We start from the raw sequence: 23,602 nt of genomic DNA on the forward strand, positions 1-23,602 counted from the left end.
GGTACTTTTTGATTGAGCCCTTGGAATGTTATGAAGAGGCTATGAGTTGTGCTTCTAAGATTTAGGGTGATTAAGGAACAATTATTAGGTCCGGTGACCGGACGTAGAGCTACGTACGGTCACCACTGATTTACCCAGTATTTGCTCGGTATTACTTGGCAATAACGAGAAATACCGCTCTGTGAAGATCAATACCGAGTAAATACCGAGCAATACCGAGTAATAACGAGTTTTTCTGGAAAAAACTAGGTATTGCTCGGTATTATTCGGTATTTGTCTTCACATAATGGTATTTCTCGTTATTGCCGAGCAAAATCAACAAATACGTGGTTTTGTGCCTGCTACGTGGCGCGATCTCATTGCCGGCCAAACGTAGCTGTACGTCCTTTCACCGGACCAAATAAAAGTTCGTGATTAAGGGGCTGTTTAGTAGGATTTAAGCTTCGTTTGTGATGGCTTTTTTATGCTTTTTAAAACAGCTTTTTAATATTAAAATTTATTGAATTAAAAATTTGTGTGCTAGAAAGTTGTTTTAAAAAGGAATAAGAAAATTGTCTCAAACGAATTAGAATGCAGCAAATTTTTTTTAATGAATTTCGAGTATAAAAATTCTTTTTAAAAAATAAAATTTGTATTGAAAAAATTGTTTTAGAAAATAGGAAGAATTCAACAAAAATTAGTTGTAACTTCTTCATCATTTAGGATTTTTGAATTTTGGGGAAGGGATTTTGTGGGGAAAAAGGGAGGTTTTCATGTTTAACTCAATTTATCATTTTGCATTAATTAATATCCATAATTTTTAAAAAATATTAATATTAATTGGTAATGATAAAATAAAATTTATTAATTATAACTCGAAATTAATTTTAATAATTATCATTAATGAACTAAAAATAGTAATGTAAACTAATTAATATGATTTATTATTTAATTTGATTGAATAGAAATAATCATATTTAATCTTAATATTTAAGATTAAATAATTAAGATAAATTAATTAACCTACCACGTATCATTGACTTTTTTTAACAGCCTACCACGTATCATTGACTTTAAGATTCACCTATAAATAAGAGATAGCTAATCAAGTGTAACAATGATCTAATCTGTACTTTTGGTTTAAATGTTGTCACACAAAACATCTCTCTTGATTCCGTAATGGTTCTAATATGAATCTTGTTGAGTTCGATTTGACTTAAATGTTTTATTATTATTATTATTTTTTTGATAAAATTCACATATTATTAGTTATTAAAAAATCAACAACCCTTAAAAAATACAACATTTTAAAGCAAATTCTATGAGTCATTAATTCAATTTATTATAAGAAACCATTAAAAGGAAATAGATGCAACAAAAGAAGTCTAATTCACCAAGAAAGCCACCCAAGAGAGGGACAACTAAAAAAAAGTTAAGGAAACTACCACGACGATCCAGGAAAGCAACGAAGCAGAAGCAAAAGCCCATGGACTGGAGAGCGTCATCAACAACAACCAGTCAAAAGATCAAGCCCAAATAGCCAACCCGAAAGACAACAAGCAGCAAACCTCTCAAGCCTCAACCAACACTTCATGAGAGCAAAGCAAACACAACGAGTCAAACGCAGAAAACAAGCCACCATTAGCAACATAATTTAGGAGGAGTTTTAGATCTCTTAGGTTTTCCTTCAACAAGCTAAAAATCTTGCACCACACTTTTATTTTATTTCTTTCTATTTTTCTTGCCAACAACTTCAGCAAAATCATTATTGCTAATTTGCTCTACATTCTTATTATAATCCTTATGATAACCATTACTAACATCCTCATTAGCTTCGTCAAAATCTTTAATAATCGACGAATTGTAGGGGATAACCAGTCAGAGTGATCAAGATGATTCACAATAGAGTTCATATTAAAAAAATATTTAGAATTGGAAACATCTATACCATCAGTAGCATCAACAAAGGGGACAATGTAAGGAGACCCATGATTAGACAACAAGCACCAGCGACCACATCCAAACTCAAAATAGGAGAGGAAGCCAGATAATTACTTAAGTAATTTGAAGTAAGAGAATGAGGTAAAACTTCCATAGTATTGGTAATACCTTCATCAACCACATAATTATTAGCATTTTATAAATCAGTCACACTACCAACATTTGTTAACATATTATTTGCGGTCATAATGTCAAGATTATCAACACTTTTTCCCAACAACAATAGAATTCACATTAGACTTGTCACCATGAGCCACTAAATCCTTATTGGTAGCAACAGCCTTGTCACATCCAATATCTGAAATGTTACCATAAATGAGGTCAGCGGAAACAATGACAAATGGGCAACATGTAAGGTTTCCTTGCAAATACTATCATTAATTGCAGTGGGAACTGGTTTTGACATACCTAATTGAGGATTCATGATACAAAATTCTTTTTTATCATGATCCAAAACTTTATAATGATCGCAAAAAGAAGGGAAGTCCTCCATCACAACAGATTGAACATACCCCAAGCTATTCAAACTAATCCAAAAAAAATTGGGATAACATTTAGTGATATCTGGCTCAATTAAAACCCCTGCAACCGAAGGTGAGAGCCAACAGAAGTGACATTGTCAGTTTACAAAGGGTGACCAAATAATGAACCCAAGTCATGTAAAATGAGAGGAGAAAATAGGTGGGGATGCAAATTAGGAAAGAAGACCCAAATAGGTATAATAAGAGATTCAATCATTATATAAAAGTAAGGAGACAAATTAACCAAATTCATAAAGTAATTATTGACAAAATAAGAACAATGCATAGAAATCGTACAGTAATCCAAATTATTCGCTAGTTTAACAAGAACATGCGTCACATCCAAGAGAGTCACAGAGAATTCACTAGCAAGCTTAAGATTAAATAAAAACTTCCTAATCAATTCAAAAGCTGGCCTGTTATTGAGAAATTTGTCAACCAACGAAAATTCAAAAGATGCAACAAGAGCCAAAATTTTCTCCTTGGAAATCCACAGTAACAATATACCACGATAGGTCGAAATTTAAGAGGCAAGAAGGCCACTGGAGAGGCACAACCAAGGCTTCAATAAACGACCTAGAACCATTTTTACCACAAAGAAAACTAGGATCGCTCGAACTAACCCGATTAACTGCCATTCAACAAAGTCGGAGTCGGAGGAGAAAAACCAAGCAGGGAGAGTGCACATCCACGGGAGGGCAAAAAAGCAGAAAGAAAAAGAAGTAGAAACTTCCCTGAGAAAACAAAGAAGCTCCAGCAAGGGAGAGGGGCAGCTAGGGCGAATATTTTTGTGTCCAAGATAATCATTAGGTCTAATGAAATTCTAAATCTTTAAAATAATATTTGAAGCCTAATATTTTCGTTCTTCCTATTATCATATTCTTGATTCATATCTGTAATAGGTTATTGATTGTTTTCACAAAGAATATTGAACCCATCAAATATTTAGTAATAAGAATAGCTAGTTCATCATAGGAGGTAAGCCTAAGGTTATTTTTGTTTTCAATCACTAAAAATAACATTTTAAATCATCACTTCATATTTTATAAGATGGATCAATCATATAACATAATGCTCATTAGGATTTGAGATTTTCGCTCGCTTGAAGAACGAAAATCTAGCGAAAATTGCATGAAGTTTAAACCAATGAACGATAAGTCAAAATTTTTGCTTAGTTCAATCTTCCATCTAATTTAAGTCAAATTTGGATCAAATCAAGTTGACTCAATATATATACAAATACATCAATATTAAATCCGCATTATATACATAAATTTTTTTTTAATATAAAAAAAAACAACTAATTTTGAGCTAGCTCAATCCAAAGTCATGCCGACTCAAAATTTGACTTATGCGTGCGGAGCCAATTCAAATAAAATCAATTCAATACAAGAGTTAATTAATTTCAACCAATATATATGAATTCAAATCAGATAAGGGGTAGCTTTCTCATCTTTACTTTCAGTCCCTCGTCACAAATCCATTTGGCCACTACTTTTTCGTTGTTTAAAAAAAAAAATTAGTACAAACATATTTTTAGGAAACCAATCTATCAATCTGATAGATTACTAAAAATACAAAAGAGTTGTTATATATACAATTACAAATACCTCCAAAAAAAAGGATTCGTTTGGGACGGCCTTTTTAGTTCTTCTTAAAGCAGCTTTTTTAGTACAAAAATTTAGGATTAATTCGTGTATTAGAAAACTGGTTTAAGAAACAGTGAGAAAGCCGTCACATACGAAACTTAAATCACTTTAGGCTTGAACACCCTTGAGTTTGCGCCAAAATTGGTATAATTCGGCCGAACTCAAGGGCGTTTAAGTCTAATCTAATGCAAATTATCTTAGGACATATATATTTAGAGAGGGAGAGAGAAAAACACACATAGAATGGATCCAAATATCCTTTGATGAAGCACATCAAACTTTTTTAGTCTTATTAGAGCCATTTGAGTCGTCTTTATATATATATATTTTTTTGTCTTTAATTTTTGTTGCAACTAAATTTGCCATATGGCGTTTAATATAACATTAAATAAGAATTATAAATCAGAAATTCATGAAAGATGAAGATCAGTTCATCATATTATCAATTCATATGTCAGCTTGCATGCACAAGTCAGCCATAAATTTAATACAAAATTGGCGAACCAACTTATGCGCCATTGACATTTCATATTATTTTGGAGCTTTGTATGATCAACAGATGGAAGCCTATTGCAATTAACGTTCAGATGTGTATTAGCATATATAACTATATAAGTAGTCCTTCTAACTTTATCCGAGTGATGAAAGCAGAAAGATATTTAGGCTTCGGCTTTATTTGGGACGGCTTTCTTACTGCTTCTTAAAACAATTTTTTAGTTAAAAAAATTAAATTTTTATACTATAAAATTGCTTTAGGAAGTAGTAAGAAAGCCGTCCCAGACGAAGCCTTCATTTGGGGCGACTTTTTTTTAATGTTTTTATAGTAGTTTTTTTAGTAGCTTTCTAATAAAAATTTAATTTTTTCTTACTAAAAAATTGTTTTAGAAAGCATTAAGAAAGCCGCCCAAAAAAAAAGTTTTAGAACCGTTAATCCAATTTATATGCTTAATTAATATTATTATAGGCTGGAATATTTAGGCAATGAGATGAGTTAAATATTATAGGAGATAAATGTCAAGAGTTTTTTGCATGGGCAGTTTCTTATTTTTTTATTTGTATTATTATTTATTTTTTGTTAGAAAATAAGCATAGCTAATTATCTATATTATTTTATTCATCTCTTTATAGTTCTAATTTTTATATTAAAAAAATTGTATAAGGATATCATAATCTAAATTTTATTATAATAAATTAAAATTTTAAGAAATTATTTTAAGATAAATATGATATAAATAGAAAGAGTTTTTTATAATTATCATAAAAAATTGACTATGAGATTGAATAAAAAATTAGTAGATGAATGATATTTTAATTATTTATATTGAAAAAGAATATTTTATGTATTGATAATTAAGTATTTGATTTTTTTGGAATATGAAGAAAAGGTGTTATAAACTATATGTTTTTAATCATCTTATATTTTATTATTTTTAACTAATAAATTAAAAAAGAACAATTAACTACAGTTATCGATCTGAAGCACGAATGAAAAAAAAAATTGAAGGAATGTTTACAAAATTTAATTTGTACCCCCATTATAAAAAAATTAGTTTCATCATTCACTATAATTATAGAAAAAAACGGACCATCGGTATGCAGTATTTTCGATGAATTTCAGACGAAAAATTATTTTCAGTGCCTGAAATTTTAATTCTAGGTAATTTCCAGAAAAAATATCTTTTTAATTAGATTTTTTTCCGCACCCGCTGTGACTCGCCTGTGTGTTTGAGAAAATATTTTGTGCAGAGAATGCGATAAGTCAGCAGTACTGAGCGGTACCGAGCCGCGATACCGAGCAAGGGATGGCATGACGCATTTTGATTGGTCTCTGGACGACATTCGACGTCCGTTCAATATAATTAATCGTGTAACTCCAGAACACGCCACCCCTGCCCACTCACCCTCGCTACTTTGACCTGCACTACAACACAACTTGACTCGTCAAGTCACCTGCAGTCTACAGGCCCATCTTGCCCCCACCCAGTTATATGCAGTCTGCTATCCCGACCGACAAAACAGCAGAGCCCAACATTGGGTACTCATACCCACACCCACCCATGTACCCACCTATACCCATTGGGTGTTGGTGGGTATGGGTACGCGTACGCTCATGGCCTTCTGGGTGGGTATGAATGGGTACTCAACATCGAGGGATAAATCAATTTATATTGCTAATCACCGTATATGTTATATTACTGCAATCCTCACTACGTGGTGTGCAACACTTAACCACGTTGTAACTACGATAAATTATGATATGCGGCTCGAAAGTTTCTAATCAGAGGAAAGGGAAACAAGCCTTAAGGCCATTAGTAAGTGGAAGACTGAGTTCAAAAAAATATGGAAAGTGGGTGGGTAGTGGGTACGACATCTCGAAAGTCTCTATGGGTGGGCATGGGTGGGCGAATCCCGTTAGATTAAAGCATGGGGTACCCATTACCAGGACCCTATGTAGGGCTTTGCAAAACAGTATGCTACTCGTCGCGCTCGCATCCTTGTCTATTAATTAGTTTATTTAAATTACTTAATTCGTTCATTTAAATTAGTTTATTTAACTGATTTAATTAGTTAATTTAAATTATTCAACTTAAATAAGTTAATTAGTTCATTTAATAAATTAGTTAATTTTTCATATGAAGTCCGTCAGAAATCCGCTTGAAATCTGTCAAAAATCCTTCGAAGAATCCGCTTGAAATTCCAACGTAAAATTTCCGTTAGAAATTCCGTTGGTAATTTGCATTTTTTGTGAAGTGATTAATTTTTTGAGAAAGTATTGTTATCATTAAAAAAACAAAAAAAAAGAGAATGAAGAAATATATAAGTTTTAAAAGATTTGAGTCTCAATAAATCTAGCATCTAAAATTTATTTTCTAAGAGAGATTTTATATCATTAAAAAAAAATGAAGAAATTTATAACTTTTAAATGGTTTGAATTCAATAAATCTAGCATCTAAGATTTATTATCTAAGAGAAATTTTATAGCATGATCACTTTTTGAATGGTAGTCAGCTCGTATTAACTGATCTGGTGGTTCGGAACTTTAGCTAAAAATTAAGAGGTCTTGGATTCGAATTTTGATTATATGATATGCGTATAAATTGGCCTTAATTGGCCTAAACGTCCTAAAAAGAAAAAAACTTTCTGAAAAATTGCTATATATGAACTTCTTTTAAGAGTCATGAAGTAAGCTTTTGTTTTAAGATCCCAAAAATTTATAATTTTACAGAATTTTAATACTAGAAAGTTCTTATAGAAAGCAGCAAGAACGCTATCCCAAATGAAGACTTAGAGTTTGTTTGTACTGAAACTCTTTATAAAGATAGGTGTAAAGTTGTTATAAAGAAAATAACTTTTTTAAAGTTCTTGTAGAAAGTACATTTTTAGACCCAAAATTTATTAAAAAGAGCAAAAAAATAGTTGTTAAAAAGAAAATATGATTGCGATATGAAATACAAAACAATAAGAAAGTTGTTTCAAAATAACTCCTCAGTTGGGACAGCTTTCCTGTTGCTTTCTAACACAGCTTTCTAGTAAAAAATTTTTGAATTAGAAATCTTTATATTAAAAAATTGTCTTTTGTTTGGGACGACTTTCTTACTGCTTCTTAAAGCAACTTTCTAGTACAGAAAATTAACGTGTGTACGAAAGAGTTACTTTAAAAATAATAAGAAAGTCGTCCCGAATGAAGTCTAATACTTCGTTTGGGACGGCTTTCTTATTGTTTCTTAAAGCAGTTTTTTAGTATAAAAATTAAAAAATTTGTACTAAAAGGCTTAGTTTAAGACGGCTTTCTTACTGCTTCTTGAAGCAGCTTTTTAGTACAAAAAAAATAATAATTTTTGTATTAAAAACCTGCTTCAATAAGCAATAAAAAACCGTCCCAAACGAAGTCTTAGTCACTCACTTCCTCTTATATTCTACAGCCAATATTGAAATTGGCACACGATGCTTCTCAGCCAATATCCCACTCCAAGGGCTTGAGGCCCTTCCATTGCCTCTTTGGGTGAATCTATGTTCTTCGACCTATTTGGCCAAATTATTTGGATCTTTTTATTATTATTATTTGGAAGATTGTCCAAAGAATGCAAGTAGTGAATATGGCTAATTATGGCGTAGAAGGCAATGTTGTGAAGTGAACACATGACTCTACAAGGGGTCAGACCAAATATCTTTCCAAGTGTTTCACATCAAGAACCAAGTAGATCTAGGATGAAATCTGCTGTCCACACAAGAAAACAGCCAAAAAACAGTGGATTCGGAGAGAAAACGAAGGAGAAAACGTAAGAGAAACGAAGCAAACACTTTTATTTAATGAGAAATGAAAAGCACTTGCAAGATACAACTTTCCTTCAATTCGAGAGGAAGGAAAAACTCTCCAAATCTCTAGCCGTAGCCTAGAGCCCAAGAACACAAACCCTAGATCTCAAAAATGATTCAAATTCAAGATAACCCTCTCTTCCCCCTATTCCTCCTAATTAAACATGAAAGGAGGATTGCAATTTACCTAATTACCCTTCTCATTCAAATATTCCCTCCCAAAATTGAATTTACATCAAGTGGGCCCCCCTTGATGTTTCCGCCCCCTCCCTGGCTGCTTTCTTCCGCCGGCTGTAAGCCAAGACCGGTCCAGGGTGGACCGGTCCAGCCGGCCCAGGATGGGTCGGCGTAACAATATCCTTTTGAACTCTCGAGGAGTTTGAGTGGAAATAATGTCAGACCGTCGATAAATTATTTTGTGCGGATACCTGACATCGTCTGGAGGCTAATCAAAATACGTCACGTCACTTTTTGCTCGGCACCGGTACTAGATACCAGATGATGTGACGCATTTTGATAGGTCTCCGAACCGTTCGATATCCGCACAAAATAATTTCTCCATACTCACAAACCAAATATACCTCAGAACTCGCTCTTTGCAGCCTATAAAATATTTTATAATTGAAAGAAATAATGCATATTATCCTAGCCTACTCTCGCTTTTTGGGATTTTTAGATTAGATAGAGATCCTATTTACCTGCATATTCTTTTTAGATTAAATTTATAATCATGTCTTAAATTATCAGATAATTGACTCTTAATTGATTAATTTTAATGGGCGCTTTAAATAATATTGTTCATAATTATAAATAAATCGGGCGTCAACCCATTTAAGATTATTTATTTATCAATTGAGTATTTATAAAATATTTAAATTTATTCAATTAATTAATCAAATAGAGGCATGTGTTATTTGTTGGAAACATTGATTCAGCTGCAGCCCTGAACACGCCCGACTCTTGATGCTCTTTGGAAACATTGTTCATATTGTCACTTTGCAGAAACTCTGTACATTTGTGTTAATCGTATTTCTTTGGAATTCTCAGCTTTCAAAATGCTTGACGGGCATCTAATAAGCATATAGAATTCACCGAGGCTTAGTGTGGTTGGTGGGCGAGCACGGTTGGAAACCCCCCATATCGGGTTCGAATCCCCTCTGCTATGGCTTCGCCAGTTCGCCTCTTCAATGGGACAAAACAAGTGTTGGCCCGATGTCAATGGGTGACCTCGCTAGATTCCGGCGAGGGATTAGTTACGCCGCCAAACGCTCTCTTTGAAGTGCCAGTGGGTAGATACCCCATTCCAAAAAAAAGAGGAGCATATCACAACTTTTGTAATTAGAAATTTTCATCAATTATAAAAATCTCTACCAGTGGACCATACTTTAAAGTTAGACTCTGATTCATGCTCTTTGAAAATTATTACGTCCGGATTCGTCTGCGCCACGTCACCTAGACCCCGGTGCATCCGGATGAGGTCCAGGTGATGTGGTGCATCCGGATTCACCTCCGGACGGTTAGGACGCTCTTTCCTTTTCCCTTCCCCTTCTTCCCCTTCCTAGCAATCTGCAAACCAACCATTTTCCGAAATATTTGGGCTCCATTAGAAAATAAAACTAGTCAACTGACCAAAATACCAAAGCCCAACCCCACTAAGTAAACCTAAATATTTCCTAATTCTCAAGTCGCAGTTGTCTTCTCTTCTCTCTCTCTCTCTCTCTCTCTCTCTCTCTCAGCTTCGACTCTCCAGTTTCGATTTACCAAATTCTTCTATACAATCATCTTCCTTTCTCCATCAAAATTCGTCTAAAATTACCAGTTCTTCTCCGCCAATACATCGGATGTTCTATTCATTTTTAATCCCCAAAGAACAAAGCAATAACAAGGCAAGAGAATTGTCCTCTGTTACACACTCCGATCCTTCGTCCACAAACTAGCTATTTCCTTACCCCGATTTCTACTCTTTAAATAGCCAAACACTAACCATTCTACGATTTCTTCCAATACCCAATTCTCAAAATATCTTCCTTTTTTTTGCCAAAAAGATGAGACTGTTCTGAAAGAAAAAGTTTAGAGAGCCAAAAACAGGCGAAGATGGATTTTCTAAAGGGAAGAATATCCCTTCCCCCTTTACCAGTCGGAAAAAGATGGGTTCTTCCCATCTTTGTGAGCTCCCTCGTCTTCGCCTTTCTGCTCCTCACCTCTCTCAACATGGGCATGCTAGCCTCTCTCTCCACTCTCAACGCCGCCCTCTTCTCTCCAGACATCGACACATCCACTCCTTCGCCGGCACCGTCACCGCCTCTTCAACCGCCTCCACCACCTGCCGTCATCATCCCCCGCCTCGCCTACCTCATTTCCGGCTCAAAAGGGGATCTTGACTGCCTATGGAGAACTCTCTACGCCCTCTACCATCCTCGCAACATCTACGTCCTACACCTCGACCTCAAATCGCCGGTGGCCGAGCGGAAGAACCTCGCCGCTCGCGTCGCGAACCAGTCTCTATTCTCCATGGTCGGAAACGTGCACGTCATCAGCAAAGCGAACATGGTGACTTACAGAGGCGCAACAATGGTGGCCAATACTCTTCACGCTTGCGCAATTCTTCTCAAGAAAAGCAAAGACTGGGATTGGTTCATCAATCTCAGTGCTTCGGATTACCCTCTTGTAACGCAGGATGGTAAGTTTTGTTCTTCGTGCTCTTCTCAAAGATTAAAGTTTTAATCTTTTTGAACCGATCAGTGAGCTTTCTCTTCTTATTTTCAGATCTGCTGTTCACTTTCTCGAAATTACCGAAAAATCTCAACTTTTTGGAGCATACGAGTGTATTGGGATGGAAGGAGTAAGTTAACTGATAAAGATTGAATTTTTTGGGAAAATTGGGGTAAGAAGAATTGTTTGTGATTTGGTTTCAGGGAGCAGAGGGCGAAGCCATTGATCATTGATCCTGGGCTTTACAAGAAGAGCAAGTCTGATGTTTTCTGGGTTTCGCCGAAAAGAGAATTGCCTAACGCGTTTAAGCTGTTCACAGGTAATTCATTTACTTAATTTAGATTAATTAATTATCTTTTTTTTTTTGTATTTATATTTGTTGTAGATTAAAATTGTGTTTTAGAAAAATGATGATTTTATTTTTATTAGATTAAGTGAAAACAATAAAAACATTGTCTCACCATACCTATAGAAATAAATATTAAAAAATCAATAAAAATTAAGTTCATTGGCGTAGAAGAGTTAAGTTATATCGAGCACTTGTTAAATCGACCGACTATACTTATTATAAATAATATGTTTACAATAATTTTTGAAAGCGTATAATGACATCAAATATTTGACCTTAGGATTAGTGCTCGTTTATATCATCATCATTTGAATATTTGTTCAAATTTAATATTATGGGCATTTTACTAGTTTTCATTGTCACATAAGTAGTGAAATCATTACATTCATTGCATTTGCTCTAGCACTTTTGCTTGCACTATTCGTTGTTGTTGTTCCAACTTTGAGGGTCCCACTAGCCTCTTTAATTTCAGGTTAAGAAGCAACATACTCATAAAGCTCATATAACAAGCTTAGTTCAAGTCACATATTTCTCATATTTCTGTCTCAAATATAATTCATAAGAAATGCAAAGTCAATCATGATAAAGATCCATTACAACATCATATTATGATATGAGAAGATTGTATTCACCAATATATTCATTAAAATTTGAGTCGGTAGAGTATATATTTTACGTCTCAATATTATACAAAAGTTCAACATGCACAGATAAAAATAGTAAGATCAAACATTTTCTACATGGAAAATCCGAAAAGGAAAAAAATCATGAAGTCTGGTGTAGTTGAAAAATCCACTATGTAGTAAGTGATATAAGAATCCTTATTTCTTCACCATTGAAGAAGAGAGGGGGTTTAAACAAACGTCTGATTTTCTCTGAAAGATATTATAGAAATAAGTGTCTACGTGAGTTTATTTTCCCAAACTTCAACAACATGACTTTATTTTCCTAATGAGTTTTATAGAAAGCAGATGATTATAATATGATAGATATATCCAACAATATGGTTAAATCTTATTAGAAATCTAGAGATGGTGGTGATTTCTAATGCTGGTCTTCACTGATGATGGTTGTTGTCTGGGAAAATAATTGGTTGTGGTTGTCGTGGTCATGACCGAAAAATGCAAGAGAGCTCTCCCTTTTTTTCTCCCCTCCCCCCTCCATGTGAAGAATAATGGCCTATTTATAATTTTTTGGGAGTAGTATTCATCACGCGTAAATATGAAGAAAATCTAGAACAAATTCATAGTGTCTCATCAAATGATCCATATTCATTTGAACTCAGATTGAATCAATTTTGATGTCTTTGGGCTCTTTTTTTAAGACGTTCAATTTGACTATAAGTTTGCTAAGATTGAAGTTCATATGATCTCAAATTTAGTTTTGAAAGTTTCTAATTCAATTATACCTCAAAATTCATGTCTGATCAAGTTGATTTTTGTTAACGTGTCAACTATTAAAAAAAAATATGTCTTAATTGCAATGCTACAATCAATATAAATATAATAAGTAGAGTATTAAAGAATGGAACAATTCATTGCATATTTTCATAATATTATATATTATATCTTAGTATTTAAATCATATTAAAATATACATTAAAAATATATATCTTAGTTTAAATAAACTAATATTAATAATATTTTTAATATAACTTAAACATTCAAAACCTAAATAAATAATTTTAAATATTAGATATACAAATACATAAAAAAAAATTATATAAATCTCACTTTCTCCGAGTTATGACAAACGTTCCTCTTAACCTCAGCCATGACATCTAAACGATATTCAAAATAAATCGCATTTGTAAAAATTACAAAAATATAAATTATAGTTTTATATATTTATATTTCTAATATTTAAATTTTTATATTTAATTATGTAACACTTAATTTTTTTTAATAAATCACATATTTTATATAATTTATTCACTAACATGACAAATAAATATAAAATTTATGTATTACATACATACATCAAATTTTTTTTCTAAAATATATGTAAATCTCTCAAAATAAAATTAAAATAGAAAATATTACAAGTGCACATTAAGGGTATGTCGGGGATTAGGGGTGCAAAGGAGTCGAGTCGAGCTCGAGTTATTGTATGTTCGAGCCAAGCTCAACTATCAAATATCAAACTCGACTGTCAAATACCGAGCTCGACTATCAAATACTGAGCTCGAGCTCGGCAAGGGAAAATGAGCTCGTCAAGCCACACTTCAAGCTTGTTAACTAGCCCCGCGTCAGCGCCTGCGTCGTACTCGTCTTCCCGTCGGCACAAGCCCCACGTCCACGTCTTCCTATCGACACAAGCCTCGCTTTCGAAGTCCGAAGGCGCCGAGATTTTCATTTTCCCTCATGAGTCCAGCAGAGGGGTTTTCGAACTCGGTCTCGTTAAGCCATCGAGCTCAATAAACTCGACTCGTCAAGCCCGAGCCGGCTTGACTCGGTTGCACCCCTATTGGGGACGGTTGTAGTGCTTTATAAAGAGTTAGTTTGGAATAATTTTCTAACTGCTTTGCTTTTTTAAACTATAACCACTGTTATGTTTGGCTATAATTTTCTCACCACTTCTAAAAAATTTCAGTGCTGAAAAGTTGTTTTTTTTAACAATTTAAAAAAATATATATTTTTCACATAGTAATTTTACAATGAACTTTACAACAAGCTTCAGCCATCTCAAACAGGCTCAAAGTTGATTGTGAAATTATTGTTGGTAAAATAATTTAGTTTTAAAAAAAATATTTTTCATCAAAAAAATTTATAAAAAAACAATAAGAAAGCAGTAACCTAACCAAATTTGATTGTTATTTGAAAAACAAAGCAAGAAAAAAATTATCGCAAAGAGACTCTTAAGTCAGACAAAACTACTATACTCCATAGATTAAGGCCAGTTTTCCGACTTTCCACAGCAGATTTGTTTACTTATATAAATTTGGTAGAATTTGACCTACCAAATTTATTTTAAAATCCGAGTGTTTTGAACTTACAATCTCTTGCGTACATTTGGCTTGGCTTGGAATAAGGCATGAAAAGTGCAGAAATATATTAACATGAAGGAAAACCATATTGAATTCGAGATCAGACAGAAAGAACTCGAATGAATCATCAAAATCAAATCTTTAACGGCTAACAAGGAAGCTTCTGTACAGGATCTGCTTGGATGGTTCTAACTCGGGAATTTATCGAGTTCTGCATATGGGGCTGGGACAATTTACCAAGAACTCTCCTCATGTACTACACCAATTTCCTCTCCTCGCCTGAAGGCTACTTCCAGACAGTAATCTGCAACTCTCAAGAATTCAATTCTACTGCCGTCAACCATGATCTCCACTACATAACGTGGGACAATCCACCGAAGCAACACCCGCACATTCTCACCCTCAACGACACTGCCAAAATGATCAAAAGCAACTTTCCCTTTGCCAGAAAGTTCAAGAAGAATGATCCAGTGCTCGACAAGATCGACGCCGAGCTTCTTCGCCGGCCAAAGAATGCGGTGGTGCCTGGCGGATGGTGTGCAGGTACACCGAAGTGCTCGAATATCAGCGACGAGGGGAGGCTTGACCCTGGGCCTGGATCACAAAGACTAGCACAGCTGATGGATAAGATAGTACTCTTTGATTCATTTAAGTTGGATCAATGTAAATAGCTGCAATCCTATAAAAAGAGAATGATCAAAATAATCTTTTGACTCTTTGCGAATGATCAAATTGATCTCCGGCTTTTAAATAATATTTTTTTAATATTTTTACTTTCAAATGGAGACCTAAATAATGTGTTATAGTAATCATTGCATAGATATTACTTATTAAAACAAATGCACTTATTCATCAACAATATAGTGTTAGTGTATGCAGAAAGCATGTTTATATCCTCCATGAGCATAGAAGGCTTTTGCAAGAACCAGTACTTTATAAGAGACGAAACCAGGGCAAACCTCACTAATCTCACATATGCTACCATTTCTAATGAATGTATCAGCCATCAATGTACATAACTCATAAGTATAACATAAAAATTATGTATTTCCAAGCTTCCACCTGTAAACAGCAAGTATGTGCAAGCTCACAATTTTTTTCATCTGAATTTGTGGCTTGTCTGGATAAGAAATAAAATGAAGCAAAAAAGGAGAACAAATTCAACAAACAAGTCAATATATATATATATATATATATATTGAAGATTACAAGAGTTTGGGAGCAAAAAGGCCTGAACCATGAGCATGGGGATGGGGTTTGAGCTTCTGAATCCAATGAAGCATCCATTTCTTGTGGTCATGGGTAGTAAAGTTCTGGACCACATTGAGTGTGCCTCCTTGAGAAAGAGTAGATTCAAACTGTTCCAAGATCTTCACAATCTGCCAAAATTCAGGCCTCTTCTCTGGTATTGATGCCCAGCATTGCTCTATCATGGCTCTTAAGGCTGCCGGGCATTCCGGTGGAAAGGCAGGCCTCATATTCTGAAATACAAAGATCTCTTTATCAGAAATAAAGCAAAGGTCTCATGACTTCATTTGGGACGGCTTCGTTACTGTTTTCAAGCAGTTTGTTTAGTAAAAAATTAAGATTTTTGTACTAAAAAGTTGTTTTAAGAAACAGTAAGAGAGTCGACACAAATGAAACCTTAGTGTTACATTTTCATAATGAGATTTTTTTTACTTCTAGAAATGTTAGTTTTGGATCAAAGGGAGATAGAGATGCTTTTGATAGAGATGCATTTAACACGCATACTGAGGAAATATTCAATTAATATTGCAGAAATATGTTGATGAAGTTTTTAGATTTTTCTTATTTCTATTGAGAGCCAAATTACATAAGCTCAGCTTCAAGCTAGAGTACATATAGCATGAGATTAATAAAAAAAAAAAAAACATATAACATGAGGTAACTGATACTAATAAGGAAGTAAATAATGCTTCATAAGGAATTCTACATTTGCAATTGATGCCTGATCAGCAGAACCAAAGTCTGAATTAATTAACTTAGGCTTCAAACGAAACGGCTTTTTTGTTGCTTCTTGAAGCAGCTTTTTAGTACAAAAATTAAAATTTTTATACTAGAAAGCTACTTTAAGCAGCATTAAAAAAGCCATCCCAGCACACTGAAGGCAAACAGATATAAGAAAACAGAAAGTGCAAGATAATACCTTATCAACCACTGCAAAAGCTGCTTGTACCGGGGTCATATCCTCATATGGAATTCTGCCAGTAACCATCTCCCACAGAACTAACCCAAAGCTGTAGACATCAACTTTCCTTCCATAATGCTTATGTTTAATCATTTCAGGTGCCATCCACCGATAGGTTCCAGGATCCTCAGCTAATGGATCACAATATGCCTCTTCACAAGCAATTCCAAAATCAGCAATCTTAACACACAAGTCTTGATCAAAGAGAATATTTTCTGGTTTCAGATCACGGTGAATAACCCCTTGAGAATGAATGTACTCCATTCCACGAGCGATGTCAAGTGCAATGGAGATAAGTTTCTGAAGAGGAAGGGATTCATGTTCTAATTTGTGAAGAAATGCCCTCAAGGATCCACCGGAAAGATATTCAGTAATTATGCAAAAGACAGGAGGATTTCTACCGGCTGCTGCTAACTGCATCAAACCAAAAAAAAAAAAATGAAAATGCTATCAATAAGAAGGTTAAATTTCAATATTAATTCATAGAAGGATATTCCACTTACTAACATGAACGCTTAGTAGTGATAGAAGTTCATTAATATGTGATTATTTATGTTTACATTACAATGATTTAGTTAAGAATTGAGAATTCAAATTCATCAATGTCACCTTAAATTTCTAGCATTCAAAAGATACACGCATGAGCCAACAGAAACATGCATGCCACAACCTTTGCCAGTTAACGCAACTGAAATGTACATGCATGTGGATTGGGGTTGTTAAAATAGCTCAATATTCATGAAAAACTCAAGTTTAACTTGATAATTGTTCATATTCGACTTATTTGTAAAGTAAACGAGTAGAGCTTGAACAAGAATTCTCTTCTCATTTATTAGACAGGTCGAACCCGTACAAGAGCATGCCCAATCATGTTCGGCTCAGCAAGAGCTTATATACAAAAATGAAAAGAAAAAAAAAAGTTTATTTCCTTATTTTAAGATTTAAGAAATTCATAAATCATAATACATATGCGAAAATCTAACCCATCCATCATGAATAAAAATCTTAGATTCATGAGGGCCAACTAGCATAGTAAGGATCTTAGAAATTCTTGCCAAAGTCCTATAATCAAATCCCCTCAAAATCATATTTGTGTTTTGACAATCAAACTTTCTTAAGAAAATTAAATCATTAATTCTCCCAATGCAAGTTGAAACAATTAGAACAAAAAAAAAAAAAGATAACATAACTATACCATTAGTTTTGTGATGCAAAAGAGGATTGACACCTTGATCTAAGTTCTAGGACCATGTGCTAAAAATTAGAATCATAGAAAAATGCTTACTTTCCATCTAGAAATAGAAAACTCCATTGTTTTTTGCATGCATTATATATATATATATATCTATATATATATATATATATATATAGAGAGAGAGAGAGAGGGAGATGCAAGCGTTTACATGTACCGTAAGATTTAATTTTGATACAATTTCAAAATGCCACATGCAGTAACTTTGTTCTTCCATACAAAGCATTGGAAAAATGAATAAGGGAAATCTTCTTGCATTCATAAAGAAACAAATGTGGAAATAATGCCATCAGCTATAAAAAATTCATCCCTAAGTGTTGTTTGGTTATAAATAGCAATGTTATGAAGATAACAATACTATTCAGATAACAAAATTACCTATTAAATACAGTGTGTTTGGTACAATGTTTTCTAGGAAGATCAACATTAGAATATTTATCTTACTTAAATAATGCAATTTTATCTTACTTTTTTTAGTAATTTCTTAATTTTAGCAGTTAGACTTTTGAGGAATCGAATCCTATACCTCCACTTTGAAGATAACGAACAATACCATGATTTGTAAGATGCTGATTTTAACTATAAAATAGATTAACATTTAGATGTCATGCTAATTAGTTGAGGTTGACTTTATGAATCCTTATTTTTCATTATTTTTTTGTCGAGTGTTGTGCGAGGAGTTAAGGGTGGAAAAGCTGTTGGACCTGATGATATCCCAATAGAGGTGTGGAAATGCTTAGGAGATGAAGGAATTTGTTGTGCGAGGAGTTAAACATATTATTCACAAATCCATATAACCTTAGGTCTACCTTTATGCTTCCTAACCTTTATCCTTCATTGTATATATTCAAACCATATAAATCAAATTTAAATAACTTCAATGAATAGAACATGATGAAAAAAACTAGAATAATGATAATATTTATTCAAGAAAACAATATAACAATTCTTTGCATAGAATAAAGACTAGTCAAATGCACCACAACAAAGTAAATGAACAATATCATAGGAAAGGGACAAAGGAAAAGTCAATGTGTATCTTAGATATGTTGCGGGTTTATTAAGGACATGTCCGGCGCATATCTAATATGAACTCAACTGTTTTTATACCTATTTTCAAATAAAATCTAGAAATACCTCACCATGCCTCACACACCTTAGGTGTTTCTAAGGATATGGAGTTCCTAGAATTGTTCTTGACTCATATCTATCTTGAATAAGAAATGAAAAAGGGTAGTTGAATACCTTTATCACATTGCGGTGATACAAATGAGCTAGAAAATCAACCTCCCTACTAAATTGCTTCTCCAGTCGAGAAGCCATAGTTCCATCCTCATCATCACCAGGCAACCGAATGATTTTGACAGCAACAGGTTTGTCTTTATAGATGCCATGGTACAATCTACTATGAGCTCCACAGGCAAATCTGAAACCAAGATACAGCTGAGAAAGATCAACAGCCCATTCCTCTACAGGATCCACAGCAACAACCTTCCCTGTTCCATGGTCAAAATATTTCGTCCAATTTGTGTCCTTTCTACCCTTGATCTTATCTGAGTTTCTCATCCCAAAGAAGTGCTGAACAGGACTTGCCTGAGATGGAGATAGGGGAGAAAACATGTCATTCTCATGAGCTCCTCTTGAGAACACTCTGTCAAAAGCTCCCTTATCTGATTCTTTCCTGCTAGGGGGTGGGGTTGAAAACCTCTTCTTCTCAGCCCTGGCTTCCCTGAAGGAATCAGAGAGGGCTGTGCTTGGGAGAGGGGAAACAGATCTTTGTTTGGACTTCGAGCCAACTTCACTCCCATCAACCAAACTACCAGATCTACTATAGTTTCGATCCAATTGAACTCCAACAGAAGGACCAAAAGCCATTCTGAAACCTAAATTCATTGTATGCGACCTAAGAAAATACTCAGGATGAACCACCATAGATGGAGAGCCCACGCAAGACCTCTTAGCAGTTTTGCTGCTACCAACATCAGATTGAAAAGAGAATGATGTAGATGGCAAGCTACTATGAGAGCGCAAAGTATGTTCCTTATGATTCTTTTCCACCCTGCGTTCAACGGGCAACGAGGTTGAAGCCAAAAGCTTTGAGGAATCTGAATATGGCTTCTTTGTCGTCGGTCCTACCCGAAGATCAAATTCGGAGGAGAATGGAATAGATGGCAACCAAGAAGAACCCAAACGGTGAAACACAGTGTTGGAGAAATTAGTTCTTCTTACCCAAGATTTACATTCTTCCTCCATTTCCCCAGTCCAATAAACAGAAACCATCCAGAAAAAATCAATCAAACTCCAGCAACAATCGCATCAATTGAACAAACCCAAGCCAAGAAGCAGGGTTCAAATCCTGAAATCCGCCTACTCTTATGAATAGAACAATCAAGGAGAAGACTTTCAACTCCTGGCTCCATCTGCATGCAAGGTTCCTTATTTCAGCAAAAACTACTCGACGCAATTAATTAAAAACAGAAAAAAGAAACAAATCCAAGCCAACATAGCAGTTACAGAATCTTAAAATAACCCTAGAACAAGAGAGGCAACACGCCATTTAAGCACACAGAGCTGGTAAAAAAAGCAATCCCAAAAAGTTCTTTTGAACGAATAAAAAGAAACCGATCAAATATGACAACTCCATTTACCCCCCGAGCAGGAAAAATAACCTCATTTTTCATATTTTTCATAAGAGAAATGAAGAAAAGTCGGAACTTTTTTGTCCTCCATCTCTTTGCTTTCAATTCCCAATAGAATTCTCCCTCAGTAATAACTGTAACATAGTAACATACATAGAAAATAAGCGAGAGCAATCGTGTCAACATACCTATAGTAAAGCAAGCCACTCAAGAAAAATTGTTCCCTCTTCCTGCCGAGGAAGCAGAAGATGGTGATAGAATCTCTCTCTCTCTCTCTCTCTCTCCTTCTCCTTCTATGCTCCCCGCCGTTCTATAAGAATTAAGAACATGTTTTTTTTTTTTTTCTCCTCGATAGAAATAAAGATATTAATTTTTCACCAACCACCGCTCCCACGGTACGTTCATTATAGACCACGTGTCACGAGGTAATCGATAAGCAACGCCACGTGTCTGGTTTCTTTCGGTGGATTAAAGTATCGCGTGACAAGAATCTTAATCAAAAAATAATTAATCATAAGTATTTTTTAATTCACTCAATCCATGATAACAGAGGTTTACGTTTACACGTTATAAACATTAACCGATAATATATATTATTCTCAAATACATATTTGCTGATGAAAGCTAATTTATAGCTATTCTTAAATAAGTTTTTTTTATTATTATTTCTAAATGGTAGCTTTTAATTTTTATTTTAAAATTTTTCTTTGAATAATAAAAAAATTACCAACTGGTGCCGAACTTCCGCCGGACAAAACATTGACGGACCTGTCTGTCCTCTGTTTGTCACTAGATTTCAACCAGACGATTGATTATTGTAATCTGATCGGCCTTAAGGATGATTCAATCAACTCTAATCTACTCTAGCACTAATGGAATTGTTTCATCTGGACTTGACCCCGTGATTTTTTTCTCTTTTCAGGATTTTTCATGTAAAAAATCTTGTGTTTTCTGTTTGTGTGCTGGATATTTGTACAGTGCTGAGACGTAAAATTCTGACTCTAATGCCACGTCTATTTAGCCTGCAACAATACCAAACAAAAATTGAGATTTATTATTTTATTATTCTATGATTTTCTTACAATCAGAAATATAACTACAGAAAAAAAAATATATCTTATCGATTATAAGCCAATTGAGGTTTATGTGGAGAATAAACTAACTATTTAATGGTTTAGTGCTTGCTTCAATCAGATTTTACATCATTAAGAAGTGATTAATAAGAAATTAGGAAAAATATGTGATGTCCTTTTCAAGAAAGAAAAATGGAAAATGGTTGTTATGTAATAACTTACCGACCTAATCCTCATGACCGGAGACATTTTGACTGACTTTCATAATACTATTTGAAGATGAAGTTTATTAAAAGCCTTTCATGTGAGAAATGGTTTACTTGTATGAGAAATTTCTTTTTTAGGGGTTGTATGGTTAGAGAGTTTTGAGCAATGTATTTAAAATATAAAAATTTGATATGTCACAAATAATCATCTTGATCAGGCGTGAATCTTGATAGATATTTGATTTGGAAACTTTAGAAATTTCTTTTTTTAGGGGTTGTTTGGTTAAAGAGTTTTGAGCAGTCACTACAAAAATGTTAATGTTTTCGCATCAATTTATAGTAGCGGTTTTAAAACCGCTCGTATAAATAAATATAGACAGCAGTTTTAACCGCTGCTAAATTCACTTTCAAAAAAATCAAAGTTATTCAAATATTTTATAGCAGTGGTTTGCATCGAATAAATAGACCGCTAAATCTACTTCTCTTTTGATGCCCTAGCTGACTCATACAATATAGCCCATGCCAAATCAACCAGCCTCACTGCCGAAGCCACCATCTTGATGCAAAATCATACCATTTTGATACTGAATCTTGCTGTCTTGATGCCGACAGTGAGGGGGAGGAAAGCGAGATGGAGAGCTGATGCCGTTGGAGGAGGTACTTAAGTAAATTTCTGCACTTCTCGATGGCTCTATTAGCAATACCGATGATTAACTTATATTGAGATCGCTGAGTATGAGATGACAATTATTAGTTATCTGTGCTTCTCCATGTCTTCCGAGAGAGATCAGATTGGGGCAATTTTTTATTTTCAGGTATCTCTACGAGTCTTGCTTTTTCGTCAGCTACAAGAGGAGTTGTGATGTTTCGACAGCGAGAGACCCTTGATGTTTCAAGGGGAATAGAAATTGAAATGCTACAAAAATTCCAAGTCTTCCACCTCATAATTCCTATCTTCAAACCGCTGCTATAACCTTTGCAGTGTATAACCTTTGCAACGAACGCAGATACGACAGTTTTGTAGCTGTTTATAAACCGCTGCAAATAAATTAGCATGTGTTAAAACCGCTGCAATATGTCCTAAAAAGTGTTGTGTAAGCCTGAATTTTTAGTAGTGAGTGTATTTAAAATATAAAAATTTGATATGTCACAAATAATCATCTTGATCAAGCGTGAATCTTGATAGATATTTGATTTGGAAACTTTCAAAATTAAATTTGGGGTTCATGTAAACTCCAAATTCAAAAAACTCAGTCAAATTGAACATCTGGACTAGACAAACACAACTACATCAAAATTGGTCTAATCTTGAGACCATATATGCCAAAATCATTAGTTTGAAGCATGTTTAGAAGCTTCATCAATATTAATTGGGTGATCAAATGATATTCAAATAAAGCAGGCTTATAGTCGAATCAAGTGGCTTGACGAGATGAATCCAATGAGTCCAAGATCACTCGATTCTAAAAAAACATTATGGCATTTAAATGTAGAAAGAACACTTCATGATCAAGGCAATCAATATGGGCCACCTGATGATGCACTCCAAATTTATCCTTAATTTTATTCATATTTAAGGGGCATGTCACTCTCAAAATTCATAAATAGACCCTCACTCTCCATATGAAGGGATCCTTTAAAGGATAGAACCTTGGGCTAGAAATTCAAGAGACCATTAAAGCATAAATCCCATAGCACTACTGTCAGGG

At 34.2% G+C, this 23,602-nt stretch overlaps 2 protein-coding genes across 2 annotated transcripts; one reads left to right on the forward strand and one right to left on the reverse strand.

Annotated features, from left to right (window-relative positions):
* The first annotated feature begins 10,150 nt into the window (after positions 1–10,150).
* LOC110105980 (beta-glucuronosyltransferase GlcAT14B) lies at positions 10,151–15,323 on the forward strand. Its single transcript, XM_020835682.2, has 4 exons — positions 10,151–11,147; positions 11,234–11,309; positions 11,383–11,498; positions 14,686–15,323. Exons 1-4 carry the CDS (start codon positions 10,562–10,564, stop codon positions 15,183–15,185), a joined length of 1,278 nt encoding a protein of 425 aa, XP_020691341.1. The 5' UTR covers positions 10,151–10,561; the 3' UTR covers positions 15,186–15,323.
* A 175-nt stretch (positions 15,324–15,498) lies between these two features.
* Positions 15,499–20,941, reverse strand: LOC110105978 (probable serine/threonine-protein kinase drkD). The gene is made up of 4 exons (XM_020835681.2): positions 20,803–20,941; positions 19,221–20,395; positions 16,682–17,137; positions 15,499–15,995 (listed from the first exon to the last, which is right to left on the reverse strand). The coding sequence occupies exons 2-4, from the start codon at positions 20,253–20,255 to the stop codon at positions 15,720–15,722; spliced, it is 1,767 nt and encodes a 588-aa protein (XP_020691340.1). The 5' UTR covers positions 20,256–20,395; positions 20,803–20,941; the 3' UTR covers positions 15,499–15,719.
* Between the last annotated feature and the right edge of the window lie 2,661 nt (positions 20,942–23,602).

The sequence above is a fragment of the Dendrobium catenatum genome, unplaced genomic scaffold, assembly GCF_001605985.2.
Source record: "Dendrobium catenatum unplaced genomic scaffold, ASM160598v2 fragScaff_scaffold_9, whole genome shotgun sequence".
NCBI classification, from domain to species: Eukaryota; Viridiplantae; Streptophyta; class Magnoliopsida; order Asparagales; family Orchidaceae; genus Dendrobium; species Dendrobium catenatum.